Source organism: Procambarus clarkii, chromosome 43 (assembly GCF_040958095.1).
Source record: "Procambarus clarkii isolate CNS0578487 chromosome 43, FALCON_Pclarkii_2.0, whole genome shotgun sequence".
NCBI lineage: Eukaryota > Metazoa > Arthropoda > Malacostraca > Decapoda > Cambaridae > Procambarus > Procambarus clarkii.
This window is the reverse complement of record NC_091192.1, coordinates 3,979,795-3,998,514: the sequence shown is the minus strand read 5'-3', so window position 1 is coordinate 3,998,514 and position 18,720 is coordinate 3,979,795. Positions and strand designations below refer to the sequence as shown.

Here is an 18,720-nt window from a genome sequence, read left to right as displayed (position 1 = left end):
CCACCAAAACAGTATCAGGGGAACTATAGGCCCACGATGCAGAACCTCCACCAGGCCAAACAAAAACAAAACAAAAGAAAAACCCCCGCAAAAGTACACCGTCCCCAGAGGCAACAGGAACCGGTCGCCGCTTAGGTGGCAGGACGCCCAACACCTTGAAGCCCTAACCAGCACACCACCACTCCCTACCCAAGGCCAAACAAGGGCCCCAAGCCCCAGCTGGCCACAAGGGCGAGGCAAGTGTCGAGCAGCAAGAACCCCTACATGAGCAGTTCCCGAACGCCCCAGGGAAGATAACCCTGACACGCAGTGGCAGTACTCACAGGGCGCCTAGGGAAGAAAGCCCCTAAGAGCATGCAGCCTCGGCACTGATTAGGTACTCCTGGCCACCACACACCACACCAAGACAGCAGAGAACGCCACACAAGGCAAACACCGCCCAGGAACTTGAGGCCAGAGAAGCATCTGTCCCAGTTGACACTAGCTTACGAAGTGAAGGCAGCTGGCGCCGCGCTGACTGCGCGGACGACCGGCACAGCAGCAAATTGTGATAATTGCATGTTTGCTTGTTTCCTTGGGATTGTAGGGAGTTTCTATCTCTCTTGTCTATCTCTTGTTTCTATCTTGTCTTGTTTGTTTTTTTGTTTTAGTGTTTTACCATGTGGGGTTTGTTTTGTTATGCCTACCTTTCTGGGTGCCTGACCCCGGTTGATGGCAGATAAGGAAAACCCCCAACCACAAGGGGGTTTTCCAGGGCCATTGTTCCCTGAAACCTCTCTGAAGGGGCCAGGTTCTGGCACTGGTCCCTGGTAGGTCTGAACTCCATAGCTAATGTCCTGGTCTAATATAAAATATATTAGCCCGATAAGCTCCAGGGAGCCGTAGGGGCTCCCCACAGAAAAAGGGTTTGTTTCTGGGGTGCCTAAGCCGGTTGATGGCAGACATAGAATGCTTCCAACCACACAAGGGTTCTATAGGCGCCTTGTGCCTCAGTGAGGGGGGCCAGGTTCTGGCTTGTGGTCCCCAGTAGACCCACAGAACTCCATACACATGACTGATGCCAAAGTCTGACATTAGCATATCAGCCTGGATAGCTCCGGGGAGTCGACAGAGCTTCCCCCAGAAAAGCTATAAAATGTTAATTCAATTGCATACATTTTTCTTTACATTACCCAGTATGCATTCCATCATTCTAATCATGTACAAATATCATTAGTAAATAAAGATTATCATAAATATTGTACAGAATACATCACTATATATGCTTTCCATGCAATGCAGGAGGTGGGGGGGGGGGGGAAGATGAATATAGGAAAACACAGGAGTGAGGAATTACTTGCTGACTATAGGGTAGTCATGGACAGAATTAGATTCAAGAGATGTATTCCAGTTGTATGTGGCAGTCTGCCTAAATGATGAGTTGGCAATGAGTAAACATCATGGCAAACATATTAACTGAAGGCTAAACTTATATTTCAAAGCCAATGCAAAATATTTTATTGACAACTGGATTAAATTCTATGGCAGATATGTATACCCATGGATGGGATGCATATTTGTATAGAAATAAATTGATATAATGGTAGCCTAATACTGGAAGTTAGATAAAGACCAAAAGGTCCTGAAGCACAGTGATGTATATCCTCAGCTCACAACTGAGGACCCCGGGCGTGAAGGGGACGGTTGAAACTGTTCTTTCACACTTGATGTTTCTGTTCCACTTAATAGTAAATAGGTATCAAGAAGTTAGGCAACTGTCGAGAGATGCATCTTTGGTAAGATCAGTACAGTGGTACCTCGGAATGCGATTGTCCCTGTATGCGAGATTTTCGGAAGGCGAGGTGTATTTACTCCAAAAATTTGTCTCGGAAGGCGATGGTTACTTCGGGAGTCGAGTTTGAACGCGAGTTTGTTGATACGCGTACAGCCGACCTAGCGCGTGGTCGTTCGGCGATCGTCGCCCCTCTGCCCTGCTGCCCCTCAGTTCACCATTGTCTCGCGCGCAGTGACTACCCCCACATCAATTCTTGTCGTGAATTTTCAGTGTTTTGTTGGATTTTTGGTGATTTGTCTATACAATTTGTTATTATATATCTCACCATGAGTCCCAAGAAAGCCAGTGGTAAGGATAAAGGCCAGAAAGCTCATGTGAGGATGACAATAGAGGAGAAACAAGAGATCATTCGAAAGCATGAGAACGGTACACGTGTTGTTGATCTTTGTAGGCAGTACAACAAAGCGACATCAACAATATGCACTATACTTAAGAAGAAAAATAAGATTATGAGTGCTAATGTGGCAAAAGGAGTAAGAACATTAACGACACAAAGACCACAAATACTTGAAGAAGTGGAAAAGTTGTTATTAATTTGGATACACGACAAGGAGTTGAGGGGTGATAGTGTTTCGGAGGCCATTATTTCTGAGAAAGCCAGGGTGTTGCACGAAGACCTTCTAAAGAAGACCCCTGCAACGAGTGATGCAGATAAGAAAGAGTTTAAGGCAAGCAGGGGCTGGTTTGAAAAATTTAGAAAGAGAAGTGGTATCCATAGTGTTACAAGGCATGGGGAGGCAGCCAGCTCAGACAAACCAGCCGCTGGACGATTTATTGACGAATTTAAAGAGTTTGCACAGGCTGAGGGATACCTACCGCAACAAGTGTTTAATTGTGACGAAACAGGACTATTTTGGAAAAGAATGCCTAAGAGGACATACATTACCAAGGAGGAAAAATCCTTGCCTGGACACAAGCCTATGAAAGATAGGTTTACGCTTGTGCTGTGTTCAAATGCGAGTGGCGATTTAAAAATTAAACCCTTGCTAGTGTATCATTCTGAAAATCCAAGGGTTTTCAAACAGTATAATGTGCAGAAAACCCGTTTGTCTGTGATGTGGAAGTCTAATAAAAAAGCATGGGTGACTAGGCTTATTTTTTCGGAGTGGGTGAATGAAGTGCTGTGCCCTGCCATAGAAAAATATCTGCAGGAGAAACAATTGCCACTCAAAGCCGTGCTTCTCCTTGACAATGCTCCTGCTCATCCTCCAGGCTTGGAAGATGATTTGTTGCCTAGATACAATAAATTCCTCACAGTTAAATTCCTTCCTCCTAACACCACTCCTCTAATTCAGCCTATGGACCAGAAAATCATAGCGAATTTTAAGAAACTGTATGAAAGGGCACTTTTCCGGAAATGTTTTGAAGTGACTGAAGCCACAAACCTCACCCTCAAAGAGTTCTGGAGAGAGCATTTTAACATTTGTAGTGCTTTAAAACTCGTTGACAATGCCTGGCAAGAAGTGACTCAAAGAACCCTGATCTCTGGCTGGAGAAAATTGTGGCCTGAAGGTGTGAGAGAACTAGACTTTGAGGGGTTTGAGCCTATAAATGATGCGCCTATTGTTGAGGAAATTGTTAGTCTAGGCCAGAAAATGGGCTTGGAATTGGATGGTGATGATGTGGAGGAGTTGGTGGAAGAACACAACGAAGAACTGACCACCGAAGAACTCCTAGCCCTTCAACAGGAACAGCAAGCCAACACAGCAGCGAATGATTCTGCAGTGGAGGAGGAGGTGGTGGCAGCAGCACCAGCGAATGTCCCTTCTGCAGTAATTAAGAAGGTGTGTCAGATGTGGGAAGAGATTCAAACAACTATTGAACATACTCACCCAGACAAAGCTGTAGTAGGCCGTTGTCTTAATCTTTTCAATGACAATGTGATGCCTTACTACAGAGAGAGCTTGCGAAGAAGGGAAAAGCAAGCTTCCATGGACAAATATTTGGTGAAGAAATCGAGCAGTGAGCCTCAACCAGGACCTAGTGGCACTCAGGTTAAACGTCCCAGGGAGAGCACACCAGAAAGGTCCTCACTGCCTGATGTGATTATGGAAGGGGACTCCCCTTCCAAACAGTAACTCCTCTCCTCCTCCCCCCTCCTCACCATCTTCCATACGCCTACAGCACTCGACAGTAAGGTAAGTAATAACTGGAACATAGTTTTGTAGGTTTATTTAGATGAATTAGGTAAATTAGGTATAAAAATTTAGTTTGATGTGGGGTTTTTGGGGTAGTCAGGAACGGATTAATTCATTTCCCTTTATTTCTTATGGGGAAATTAACTTCGGAATGCGAGTTTTCGGAAGGCGAGGCGTCTCCAGGAACGGATTAAACTCGCATTCTGAGGTATGCCTGTAGTTCCCTAGACAGGACATGGATAAGCCTAACAAGCTTCCTGGTCCTGATATTGAGAAATTATAAGATGAACCGTTTATCTAGAGCAGAGTGGCTAGCTTGGCTTGTGCAGGAAATGATAATTTTTCAGGGTTTTAAGTTGATGATAATGGTGTGGGTGGTTCTACTGAAACAGGATTGTGTGCCACGGCTGGTGCGCCACCCCTGGCTGCCAGTCGCAGCAACACAAAACATCACACTCAGAAACCCAGGTTTCACAATCTGTATAGCAAAACACTTGCCAAAAATATAAACAACGAAACTGCTGAACTGAGAGGAGGTAAGAGCAGGGGTACTAAAAGCACCATAAAAGAACATGCAATAAAACCAGCGTTTATATATTGGTTTTATTTTAAAACCAGCGAATCACTCGAAGCGACCAGCCCCAAAGAGTGAAGGACCAAAGAGGGCCGTGATGTGAGCCCAATGGAAGGACAGACCTTACCACCCCTGACCAGCCTGGTGAGCACTGGTCACAAAGCCCCAGCTGAGAGATGAGGCATCCATGAACACATCGACTGAGGGCTCGGGAAGGCACCAAAGCACCGAACCCCAAAAAACCCGAAGAGGAAGTCGGAGATGCAGCAGCCGATGCAAGGCCTCCATGGGGGGGGGGCAAACCCAGCGGTCACGAGGGAGATAGAAGGGATAGCCCTGAAGGAACCAGAACAGGCAGTGAAGAAGCCATACCCGATCCGGTGAGTAAACCAGCGCGGCGAAGTTCAAACTCCTGTACAACTGCTCGAGCCACTGACGAGTGACCTGGGACCCAACCAGAAACAGCGGAATGTGGAACTGCAGCCACAGCAATGCCGCAGCAACGCCGCAGGAGGGAGAGACATGGAAGCGGTCCGAAAGTCCCACACAAGGCCCAGCCAGTCCGATCTTGGGAGAGAACCAGATGGGCTTCCTCCAGTTCCCCAGGAAATGTAATATAACACTTATATTACAAAACATCCAAGCAAAAAATGGATGCATCCAACACGAGGGTGCATATTACCAGCAAATATGGTAATACTAAGTCAGAAAGGGAAGGAGGGGAAGAAAACTCCCTCCCCTGCACCAACAACACCTCCCCAGAGGGCACAAGGGCCCAAGCAGGATCAAAAGGAGCCCAACAGCTCCAAGTGGACTCCTTCCAAGCCCTGGGAATCCCCGACAAAGGCTTCGGGGCAGAGCCCTGATCCACGCACACCACCTCTGAAGAAAAGGTGGAGTCCATGGGAAAAGCTTTCAAGAAGGGAGTCTGCTGGGTTGACTCGGAAGTTCTGGCGGGAAAATCGGGCCAACCACCTCTGTGCCCGAATCTGAAGGGGCAGCCCCCCAAAGCTACCCAATCCTCATCCTGAACAAAAATACCACCTTGACTCCAAAACCCTCAGACACTTGGGAGCTGGAAGCAGAGAGGAAGGAGCAGGGAGAACCACACCCACCTGGGAAGGAAGTGGGGTGTGAATACAAACAATGTCAATGCGACCAACTTCCCTAAATCCTGGGCCCTAAACCCAAGCAGGACAGCTCTGGGGCCTCCAACCGGGCAACCAGCCTGGCCTGTTGCAATAAGGAGAATCGAGCATGTAACGCAGCCGCCACCTGATCCCTGAGATCAACAGACAAGGAATGGGTAAATTGAAGCACAAGTGGGGAACAAGTCCCACAAAATTCAGGGTCGTAAATGTCACCACTCCAACAAGCAGCATAACGGAGGCAGTACGGACGATTGACTCCTTGAGGCAGGGGGCAATGAACAACCTTCAGCTTTGCAAAAGACAAGAGAGAACTCCTCGGTAGATGCCTCCATGGTTCCCCCCCAAGCCCACCAGGATTTCAAGGGTCCGTAGGATGAGTAAGCCCTTTATAAAGCCCAGGCACTGGGGCCAGCTAAGCCGGTAGAACCCTATTTGTCAGTAGACAAACTGACCACCAGTAGCAGCCATGAAACCTCAGAGGCAACAAAGGAGGACCACCAATACAACCTAGGCTAGCCTAATAAGAAGCTAGGTAGACCTCCTCCATGAACAAAAAAACGAAAACGCTAGAAAAAAAAAACGAAGACACACAACAAATAAGTTGGCAGCCAGAGAGAATCGTCGGCCGCTGCATGTGCAAGATGTGCCAGTTGCAGTGCGCCCTGCCCAGCCAAGAACACCCCACCTGGGGCAAGATGGAAAGCCTGTGATCCCCGATGTACCCCAAAGGTGAAGACAACGCGAAGCGGTGAAGTCCTAAAACGGGAGTGATTTCCAAATGCCCCAGGGAAGATAACCCTGAAATGCAAGGGTAGTACACATGGAGCACCTTAGGAAGATAATCCTAGGTGCATGCTGCTCCTGTACACTAAGATACCTGGCCACCACACCACACACACTGCTGGCACAGCCACATACGGCAAAATACAGAACAGGAAGTTGAGGCCAGAAGTGACTGATCGGACCGCCAGCACATCAGTTCAAGTACTGAGGTGGTGGGCTGCTGGCTCCGGTGAGCCGACATCCCTTACCCCCTGTTCAAAGGGGGGGGGGGGATGGTTTGGTAGCGCTAATGAGCGGGAGTGCTAGTTGCATGAAGAGTTGCTTGTTTGATTTCTTTCTAGGGGAGTTTCTTTTTATCTTTCAGGAAGTAGATTGCAAAGAATAACCAGACAATGGTCTGTTTTGATTTGCCTACATATCTGGGTCCTTCAACAATCAATAGCAATTATGACATGCTTTAAATGTTAAGTGCTCATAGGACATTGCTCCTGCGCCTCTCTGAGGAGGCCAGGTTCTGGTGCGTGGTCCCCGGTAGGCATAAGGACTCTTGTGACTGACGACCCCAAACTAACATAGCACATACCAGTTCAGATAGCTTCAGGGAGCCTACAGAGGCTCCCTACAGAAATAACAACTATGAAAGGAAGGGGCGGAAAAGTCGCCAAGAACTACAGACTGATGCCTCGACGAACTCCGCAGGTGGGACACCTTGAAAGTGCCCGAGTGCCATTGGGGAGAATGGTACCCTCTGTGTCAGAAGGACCAGACATGAAGAGCGGAAGAGAAGGTCGACTAAGCGGGACACTGCTGGCCAACTTCAGAAAGAGGCAGAGCCGTGGAAAGATGGCTAGATTCAAGCACTCCCTCACAAATGATCAAAGTATAACAAGTGTGACGAGTTATATTAGAATTGATTGGAACTTATGTGTATGCCATAATTATTCCAATTACCATCCTGTTCCATTATGACTCATTTGCATTCCACAATTTATCAAAATAGCATCCTGTTTCATCACAATTTATTTGAATTTTTCAATAGTTCTAATTATCTTCTTGCTAAATCATGACTTATTTGTACTCCACAATTTCTCTAATTATCATCATCCTGTTCATTGATAACTCATTTATACTCTACATCTGCTACATCTCTCTTCTCTCTACATCTCTCCCCTAGTGCTAATTGAAAAATTGTCCTGGGTAAGAATACGTCAGCAACTAACCATGAATGGTGCTTGAGGTATCACATTTGGGTGTAAACCATAATATTCAATTAAGTGGAGGCATGTGTCAGCATTCTTGAGGTCCACACTGCCCTCAAAAGGAAGGTAACTCAAAGACTGCAAAAAAGAAATTCTGAATTAATTTATAAATTAGGCTTGTTATGTTTAGATATCTTCTAATTAATATATTTCACTTCTATAAATACAATTGTGTTAGATATTAATTAAGCTAATATATGTACATTCAACAAAATTATCAAAAAAGCAATGTAATTTATTAGCTGAAATTGAGAATTAACTTAAAAACCAACACTGGATGTAATGAAATGCCTCTTTCTGGTTGGGTCTTGTCAGATCCTTGTAGATAGCTGAGATAGCTTCACACATGAGTCATCAGCCTCACAAAGGACGGGTGTGAACATCTTAGGCAAGGATGCCGAAGCCCAAATCACGGGCAACATGGCCTCTGCACCAGGCCAAGCAAGTAAACATTTTCCCAGAACCAATGAGTAAAAACCCAGCATTGAATGTAATGAAATGCCAATTTCTGGAGGAGCCCCAGTGGTTCACTGAAACTATCTTCTCAAGACAACCCGTTCTCGCAAATTCGTAAAGTCAATATTGACTTATTAACTACGTGTATATTACTTAACCTATACCTATTATAGGTTAGGTAATAATTGTAATTGCGAAGCAATAAGATGCTTATCTTAACATACTAAGTAGGTTAGGTAAGGTCGGTGTTTTCTATGAATCTTTTTAAGGGTATCTATTATGTTAAGTATGTCACCTATGCACATATTTAATAAGTCAATATTGACTTATTAAATTTGCGAGAACGGGTTGGGGTCCCATATCGCACAGTTGAGGGGTGGCGGGCGGGGTGCGCGAAAGTGTTAAAAAGTGTCCACAATAAATGTTTATTGTCGCAATATTACCTGTTAAAGATTCACTAAAATTACAATATGTACAGTTTCACACACTATTTACACAGTAACACACTGTATTACACACTCATACTTCGGAAGTGAGTAATAATCAACTAGTAGCCCATGGTACACAGCGCGACTTCGCTCTCAGTGCACCAGGTACAGATAAATTTTCGCTTCCTGTTTCTTCATTCTGTGTGCTTGCAAATAATGCTCTCACATACACCCTTGGCTTAGTACTTGTAGGTTGTATGTAGTCAAGCTTGTAAATGTAAAGCATAAGGTAATATTGAAAAGATTATAGGAAAAGATAAATTTGTAAGGTAGTCTTGAAAAGATCACTTTGTATGGTCCCACACAGGAAGAGATTCAGCTTACCTCAAGAGAGTCCATCAGTCAGAAAGAGATTCAGGTATTCTTGAAAATATCTATAAAAAACACCAGCATGGAAGCGGCTAACACTGTTCATCTATGCTATTTGTATCAGATGAATCATCACTGAATGCAGAAAATGATTCATCTATGTATCATCTAAATAAATTGTAGATAGCATAGGATTGTAAGGGTGACGCTCAGAGCTACAACTGGATACGCTCGCTATATCGTCCTCATAGGTGCTGTATTACTTGCATCCGACCTTTGTGTTAGGTCCTTATTGCGCCTAGCTTCCCCAATATTATGACCCTTAAGTTCTTCAAACAATAAGGTTTGAATTTCACCAACAGAGCATTATCTTTCAACACCGCCTCAGACAGGTGTTTGGGAGCCAGAGGCGGTTGAGCCAGAGCAACCACCCATGGTTTGCTCATTCAGTACTAAACCAGCCAGCAGCCCTAGGGCATTCTGGGAATTTTTTCCAAGATGGCTGCCTCTCACTGGAGGTCCTAAGAGTCCATTTCGTACACAACCAACCTCGTACACATTTAGAATTGGTTACGAAAAATCAAAAAGAGTTTTCTCGGTTGGCACAGTTTCCCACCAACCGAGAATACTCGGTTGGTGCAGTTAAGTGGTTAAGTACGAAGCAATCTTGAGCAACCCGTTCTCGCAAATTTAATAAGTCAATATTGACTTATTAAATATGTGCATAGGTGACATACTTAACATAATAGATACCCTTAAAAAGATTCATAGAAAACACCGACCTTACCTAACCTACTTAGTATGTTAAGATAAGCATCTTATTGCTTCGCAATTACAATTATTACCTAACCTATAATAGGTATAGGTTAAGTAATAATTGTAATTACGAAGCAATTAGATGCTTATCTTAAGATACTAAGAAGGTTAGGTAAGGTTGGTGTTTTCTATGAATCTTTTTAAGGGTATCTATTATGTTTAGTATATCACCTATACACGTAGTTAATAAGTCAATATTGACTTTACGAATTTGCGAGAACGGGTTGGGGACCCAGGGTGTCACGGGAGCGCACGTAAATTCTGAAAAGTGTATACTCTCTTCAACTTTGTCACCTTAATTCTCGTCCTACGAGATTAAATTTTGTATCATTGTGTTCGCAATAGAATTCTCTACAGCACTAAATGCATATAAACTCCAAAAGCCCGGCTAATTACCCGCAGCAAACAGAGAAAGTGCGAACGAGTTTCCCAGGAGCGCGCAAACGCAATAAAATGTTTTCACTATTTTCACTCTGGTCACCTCAATTTTCGTCCTTGGTCTTTCATTTTGGTTCGCAATAGAATTCTCTATAGGAACATTAGCATATAAAATAAAAAACATGGTCACGCTCCAACCGCCGACGAGTTGAAGACGGGCCACGCGTTAGCCGCAAGTGAGTGCTCAGAAGCCTTCCAGCTACACTCCCAATTCCCGCCCTTTTCAAGCCTTTCTTTCGCAATTTTCTTCCTGGAAGGGCCTTGTTCATGATCACTATCCATTGTGGAGTAAGTGTAGATAGTTTCTAAAGCCGCAGTAAGAAATATAGCCACGGAAAATAGCCGAAATGTTCACACGTTTGAGATGCGAGGGGAGGCAACATTGGTCACAACAGTGGAGCGAAAACAATGGGCCCACGGCGTGTGCCAAGCCGCCTGAGGACCACGAGGCTCAACAAAGAAAATGGGAAGACATCGGCGCGTATTTTAAAACCAGTCCCAAAAAAATCGGATAAAAACCTGATTTTTGGCGATTATTTAAAGTGGATGACACAATGCTGCGTCATCCCCAGTATTACCGCCAGTAAACGGATGACGCAATGCTGCGTCATGCCCGGCCGAAAGTGTTAACAGGTAATATTGCGACAATAAACATTTATTGTGAACACATTACTGACACATGTATCATAGTTCCATGGAACATTATGAACGTTCTACTGTGCACATATTGTAAAGGACACAAATATGCATCATATATGATAAAAAAACAAATAAAACTGCATTGGAAATACATACAACAAATAATTGAAAATATATTTGTGGCAACACCCGGTGCTTGAATGGCTCACGCGACCGTGTCTGGGCGATTCACCCACGGGCGACCAGGCCCTGATGACATCACAGTGCACCTTGTCCACATACCCACAGCCAAAGTAAGTGGAATTTGGTATTTATTTTTACATAGACATGTTCAGGGAAGGGAATTTATCATTTTACAAAGAAAAAAGAATTTTTGGGAACACTTTATTTCATGAGCACCGGGGGAATTTCACAATAAACTCTGCGCAGCACGGTGGTTAAAGGTAACATCAGTCCTGGATAGTTCTGTTTGGGCTACTAGGGACCAGTGCCAGAACCTGGCTCCTTCCCCTCCCCTCAAAGAGGCACAGAGAGCAGGTGACAATCTGCCACCTATAATCTATATAAATAAAAATGGAAATGTTCGTTTGTTCAGAATCGCTAATCCCCGAAAGTTCTTCACCGATTGCCTTGAAATTTTCATACAACGTTCCATTCGCATCCGAGCGGGTTTTTATATACATACTATATAGATGTCACGTCTGCGACGAGAAAAAATATATTTTTTTGAAAAGCTGTGTTTTTCGTGTGTTTTTCATGTGAGAGAAATCTTCGAAACCTCCTTACCGATTGCTCTGAAATTTTGATACAACATTGCATTCGAATATTCGAGTGTTTTTATATACCTACTATATGCATGCATCACCTGTGACAGGGAAAAACATGCATTTTTGAAAAAAAGTGCCATCTGTAGGACGTAAGAGCAACACACACTGTAATCTCCAAAAGTTCTTTACCGATTGCTTTGAAATTTTGACACAATGTTCCATTCGAATACGTGCAAGTATTTATATACCTACTATTTAGATGCCACACTTGTGACAGGTAAAAACATGCATTTTTTGAAAAACAGCACCATCTGTTGCATGTAAGAGCATGCAACATACAACACCACCAACATACAACATAGACCTCATCCTGGAAACATTCTTGTATCAACATGTTAAACAAGCTACGAGGATGAGGGAAGGGGACGTTCCCTCCATGCTAGATTTGATATTTACCAGGAAGGAGGAAGAGATATTTGACATTCAGTACCTTCCTCCCTTGGGTAAAAGTGACCATGTCTTTTTGGGAATAAAGTATGCAATGCGTTATAAGCTGGAAGAAAATAAGGAGGTTGAAGCAGTTGAAAAACCAGACTTCAGGAGAGGACATTATGGTGACCTTAGAAATTTTTTTAGTGAGTATAATTGGACAGACTTGATGCTAGGCAAGGAAGTGAATGAGATGTATGGCAAGTTTTGTGAAATATATGATAAAGGCACAAAAAAATTTATACCAAAACAGAGATGCAGAACTAGGAAACAGGATTGGTTCAATAGAAATTGCGAGAGGGCTAGAGACCGAAAGACACAAAAATGGAATCAATACAGGAAGAGGCCGAACCCCCAAACATACCAGCGATACAAAGATGCGAGAAACAACTACACGGCAGTGAGGAGAGAGGCAGAAAGAAATTTTGAAAAAGGGATTGCGGACAAATGTAAAACAGAACCAGGTCTATTCTATAAATTCATAAACAACAAATTGCAGGTAAAGGATAATATTCAGAGGTTGAAAATGGGAAATAGATTCACGGAAGATGAAAAGGAAATGTGTGAAACACTAAACGAAAAGTTCCAAAGTGTGTTTGTACAAAATGAAATCTTTAGGGAACCAGATACAATAAGAATTCCAGAGAACAACATAGAACACATAGAGGTGTCTAGAGACGAAGTGGAAAAAATGCTCAAGGAGCTCGGTAAGAACAAAGCAGCTGGCCCAGATGGCGTTTCACCATGGGTTCTGAGAGAATGTGCATCTGAGCTCAGCATTCCACTTCACCTGATCTTTCAGGCATCCCTGTGTACAGGAATCGTAGCAGACGGGTGGAAACAGGCTAACATAGTTCCAATCTACAAAAGTGGCAGCAGGGAAGACCCCCTCAATTATAGACCTGTATCATTGACAAGTGTAATAGTGAAAGTATTGGAAAAACTAATCAAAACTAAATGGGTAGAACACCTAGAGAGAAATGATATAATATCAGACAGACAGTATGGTTTTCGATCTGGAAGATCCTGTGTATCGAATTTACTCAGTTTCTATGATCGAGCCACAGAGATATTACAGGAAAGAGATGGTTGGGTTGACTGCATCTATCTGGACCTAAAAAAGGCTTTCGACAGAGTTCCACATAAGAGGTTGTTCTGGAAACTGGAAAATATTGGAGGGGTGACAGGTAAGCTTCTATCATGGATGAAAAATTTTCTGACTGATAGAAAAATGAGGGCAGTAATCAGAGGCAATGTATCAGAATGGAGAAATGTCACAAGTGGAGTACCACAGGGTTCAGTTCTTGCACCAGTGATGTTTATTGTGTACATAAATGATCTACCAGTTGGTATACAGAATTATATGAACATGTTTGCTGATGATGCTAAGATAATAGGAAGGATAAGAAATTTAGATGACTGTCATGCCCTTCAAAAAGACCTGGACAAAATAAGTATATGGAGCACCACTTGGCAAATGGAATTTAATGTTAATAAATGTCATGTTATGGAATGTGGAATAGGAGAACATAGACCCCACACAACCTATATATTATGTGAGAAATCTTTAAAGAATTCTGATAAAGAAAGAGATCTAGGAGTGGTTCTAGATAGAAAACTATCACCTGAGGACCACATAAAGAATATTGTGCAAGGAGCCTATGCTATGCTTTCTAACTTCAGAATTGCATTTAAATACATGGATGGCGATATACTAAAGAAATTGTTCATGACTTTTGTTAGGCCAAAGCTAGAATATGCAGCTGTTGTGTGGTGCCCATATCTTAAGAAGCACATCAACAAACTGGAAAAGGTGCAAAGACATGCTACTAAGTGGCTCCCAGAACTGAAGGGCAAGAGCTACGAGGAGAGGTTAGAAGCATTAAATATGCCAAAACTAGAAGACAGAAGAAAAAGAGGTGATATGATCACTACATACAAAATAGTAACAGGAATTGATAAAATCGACAGGGAAGACTTCCTGAGACCTGGAATTTCAAGAACAAGAGGTCATAGATTTAAACTAGCTAAACACAGATGCCGAAGAAATATAAGAAAATTCACCTTCGCAAATAGAGTGGTAGACGGTTGGAACAAGTTAAGTGAGAAGGTGGTGGAGGCCAAGACCGTCAGTAGTTTCAAAGCGTTATATGACAAAGAGTGCTGGGAAGACGGGACACCACGAGCGTAGCTCTCATCCTGTAACTACACTTAGGTAATTACACTTAGGTAATTACACTGTGTACAGGAATCGTAGCAGACGTGTGGAAACAGGCTAACATAGTTCCAATCTACAAAAGTGGTAGCAGGGAAGACCCCCTCAATTATAGACCTGTATCATTGACAAGTGTAATAGTGAAAGTATTGGAAAAGCTAATCAAAACTAAATGGGTAGAACACCTGGAGAGAAATGATATAATATCAGACAGACAGTATGGTTTTCGATCTGGAAGATCCTGTGTATCGAATTTACTCAGTTTCTATGATCGAGCCACAGAGATATTACAGGAAAGAGATGGTTGGGTTGACTGCATCTATCTGGACCTAAAAAAGGCTTTCGACAGAGTTCCACATAAGAGGTTGTTCTGGAAACTGGAAAATATTGGAGGGGTGACAGGTAAGCTTCTATCATGGATGAAAAATTTTCTGACTGATAGAAAAATGAGGGCAGTAATCAGAGGCAATGTATCGGAATGGAGAAATGTCACAAGTGGAGTACCACAGGGTTCAGTTCTTGCACCAGTGATGTTTATTGTGTACATAAATGATCTACCAGTTGGTATACAGAATTATATGAACATGTTTGCTGATGATGCTAAGATAATAGGAAGGATAAGAAATTTAGATGACTGTCATGCCCTTCAAGAAGACCTGGACAAAATAAGTATATGGAGCACCACTTGGCAAATGGAATTTAATGTTAATAAATGTCATGTTATGGAATGTGGAATAGGAGAACATAGACCCCACACAACCTATATATTATGTGAGAAATCTTTAAAGAATTCTGATAAAGAAAGAGATCTAGGAGTGGTTCTAGATAGAAAACTATCACCTGAGGACCACATAAAGAATATTGTGCAAGGAGCCTATGCAATGCTTTCTAACTTCAGAATTGCATTTAAATACATGGATGGCGATATACTAAAGAAATTGTTCATGACTTTTGTTAGGCCAAAGCTAGAATATGCAGCTGTTGTGTGGTGCCCATATCTTAAGAAGCACATCAACAAACTGGAAAAGGTGCAAAGACATGCTACTAAGTGGCTCCCAGAACTGAAGGGCAAGAGCTACGAGGAGAGGTTAGAAGCATTAAATATGCCAAAACTAGAAGACAGAAGAAAAAGAGGTGATATGATCACTACGTACAAAATAGTAACAGGAATTGATAAAATCGACTGGGAAGACTTCCTGAGACCTGGAACTTCAAGAATAAGAGGTCAAGAGGTCATAGATTTAAACTAGCTAAACACAGATGCCGAAGAAATATAAGAAAATTCACCTTCGCAAATAGAGTGGTAGACGGTTGGAACAAGTTAAGTGAGAAGGTGGTGGAGGCCAAGACCGTCAGTAGTTTCAAAGCGTTATATGACAAAGAGTGCTGGGAAGACGGGACACCACGAGCGTAGCTCTCATCCTGTAACTACACTTAGGTAATTACACGATATACAAAATATGTTATGATTCCATTTCAATGTTTCCGATTGCATTGATAAATTGAATTTTCATAGATTTTGATTTATCTTTATTTATATTTAATTATTTTGTGTGACGTTGCATTGGAATTGCGCTGTGTTGTTTACCATACTGTTCATTTCGTGGGTATAGCTTATTTGTTTCTTTTTTCATTGTTTTTCATGTCGTTTTTTAACTGTTCTTCTTATTTTTCAGTGCAATTGGTGGTGAAATTGAGCTGTGTTGATTGATCTGCCTTTGAATTGAAATATTTCGTTAGTATTTTTTGTTTAAAAAAAAAATGGACAACACCTTTATTTCACAGCTGCAAATGTGCAACAAACAGCTATGAATCTACCAGCTACAACATTGACAGCTTTCTTCACGCTATGTCAAAATGACGCGTTTGCAAAAACACTACTGAATTTGGAAGAGCCCATGTATTACACAAGGAATACCGGTAGAAAATCATTTGAACGACGCAAACAAGGAGAGTGATTCGACGGGCAACCTGGCATATTTAAATAAACTACGATAGGCTCTGTACACCGTGCATCCCAATCAAGATGAATGCTTCTTTCTTCGCATACTGTTGGTAAATGTGTTCGGTCCAACGTCTTTCCAGCTACTGAGATTTGTCAACAGCGTAACACATGCCACTTTCTGTAATGCATGTCAAACTCTGAATTTATTGGAGAACGACCGACACTGGGATGTATGCATTAATGACACGTCCAACACGTCACATCCAAATCAAATTCGGGCATTGTTTGCAATCATATTGACCGCCTGCTCTCATTCATCTACAACAGAGTTATAGGAGAAATATAAATCGCACATGGCTGAAAATATTATCCATCGAATACGAAGGAAAATTTAAATCTGAACATGGATTTTACATCAGAAATCTACAACAAAGCGTTGATAATGATTGAAGATTTGTGCTTAGAAATCGCAAACAAAGTTCTAAATCAATTGGAAATGCCATCACTGAATCGATCTGCTGCTGCTTCGTTCGATGTAGAATTGCATCGTGAACAAGATTACAACACGAGCGATCTGTTGTAGTATGTGCAATCAAATATTCCTAAGCTAACGCTTGAGCGAAAAGGCATTTACAATCAAATAATTCAAACTGTCAATAACGGGTTTGGAGAAATCTTCTTAGATGCGCCAGGAGGAACTGTAAAACCTTCCTAATTAGATTGATTCTGGCAGCATTTTGATCCCAAAATGGCATAAACTTATTAGTAGCTCTTGCATCGTCCGGAATAGCTGCGACACTGTTACCAGGTGGAAGAACTGTTACTTCGGCTTTGAAATTGCCATTGAACATGCAATTCATTGAAACTCACATGTGCAACATTTCCAAAGCATCCAGCATGGGAATAGTATTGCACAAATGTAAGCGTATCGTCTGGGATGAATGCACAATGGGCCACAAAAAATCGCTCGAGCCTCTTGATCGATCATTGCAAGATTTTCATGGAAACATCAGACCATTTGGGAACGCATTAACATTGCTTGCAGGAGATTTCAGGCAAACATTACCTGTAATTCCTCGATACAAGTCAGTCGACACTGTTGAGGAAGCAGATGAAGCTGTTAATTATTTAACAGAATTTTTTAATTCACTTCGATCTGCCAGGGATGCAACCACACGTACTACAGTTCAAAATCTGCTTGCAAATTATCATGTTGCGAAATATCAATTAGCAAAAGTTTTGCAACACAATGCACCTTGCAGTAAAAAAATTAATCAGCAACGTCGTAGAAGCAACAATCTTGACAGGACCTTTCAAAGGTGAAGATGTTCTCATTCCTCGCATTCCTATGATTCCAACAGATATGCCATTTCAATTTAAAATTTTGTAATTTCCAATTTGATTGGCGATTGCAATCACCATCAACAAAGCTCAGGGCCAATGTTTAGAATTGTGCAGTTTATCACAACACGGATTGCTTCTCACATGGACAATTATATGTTGCGTGTTCTAGAGTCGGCAAACCAGACAATCTCTATATCTCCACAGACAATGGAACAACAAAAAATATTGTATACCCACAAGCATTGTGAAATTAAGCATAAATATTGTATACCCACAAGCATTCTCTGACCATGGGGGAGGGGGTACGGGGGGAATCGTAGGTGACATTTTGGGTGCAATAGGGCAAGAAAATCTTGCAAAATTGAGGCGTTGAAAGAGTAATCGTCAGAGGCGGTCAGCTCCCCCCGAGCTGTCAGGCGAGAGTTGTCACAAAGATATTATTACCTAATTATTTCAATGTCTGATTGATTTTTCTTATTTTTTTTTGCAGTAATATTATTCAAAAGTGTGTAGTGTGACACATTTATATAATAAAATGTGTGAAACATTGCTATACTCAAAATTATGGTACTTTATGCATATTAGAGAGTAGTAAAAGGGGGCCTGACAGCTGAGTGGACAGTGCTTCGGATTCAGTTATCTTGAGATTCTTGAGGTTATCTTGAGATGATTTCGGGCCTTTTTAGTGTCCCCGCGGCCCGGTCCTCGACCAGGCCTCCACCCCCAGGAAGCAGCCCGTGACAGCTGACTAACACCCAGGTACCTATTTTACTGCTAGGTAACAGGGGCATAGGGTGAAGGAAACTCTGCCCATTGTTTCTCGCCGGCGCCTGGGATTGAACCCAGGACCACAGGATCACAAGTCCAGCGTGCTGTCCGCCTGGCCGACCGGCTCCCTGAGGTTCCGGGTTATATCCCCAGTGGAGGCAGAAACAAATGGGCAGTTTCTTTCACCCTGATGCCCCTGTTACCTAGCAGTAAATAGATAAAGTGCATCCTCACTCTAACGAACCCCGCTCTATCGAATTCCCGGATGATCCGAACAAATTGAATTAGGTACTAAATGTTCAGTGGA

At 42.6% G+C, this 18,720-nt stretch overlaps 1 protein-coding gene across 6 annotated transcripts in view; it reads right to left on the bottom strand.

The window, feature by feature from the left end:
- The window catches only part of LOC123755711 (tRNA (guanine(10)-N2)-methyltransferase homolog), a 306,814-nt gene that overhangs the window by 144,448 nt on the left and 143,646 nt on the right, over window positions 1–18,720 (bottom strand). For all 6 annotated transcript variants that reach the window (XM_045738445.2, XM_045738446.2, XM_045738447.2 and 3 more), the window contains one exon: window positions 7,701–7,817. In XM_045738445.2, coding sequence (XP_045594401.2) covers window positions 7,701–7,817 — 117 coding nt within the window. The remainder of the gene's footprint in view (window positions 1–7,700; window positions 7,818–18,720) is intronic.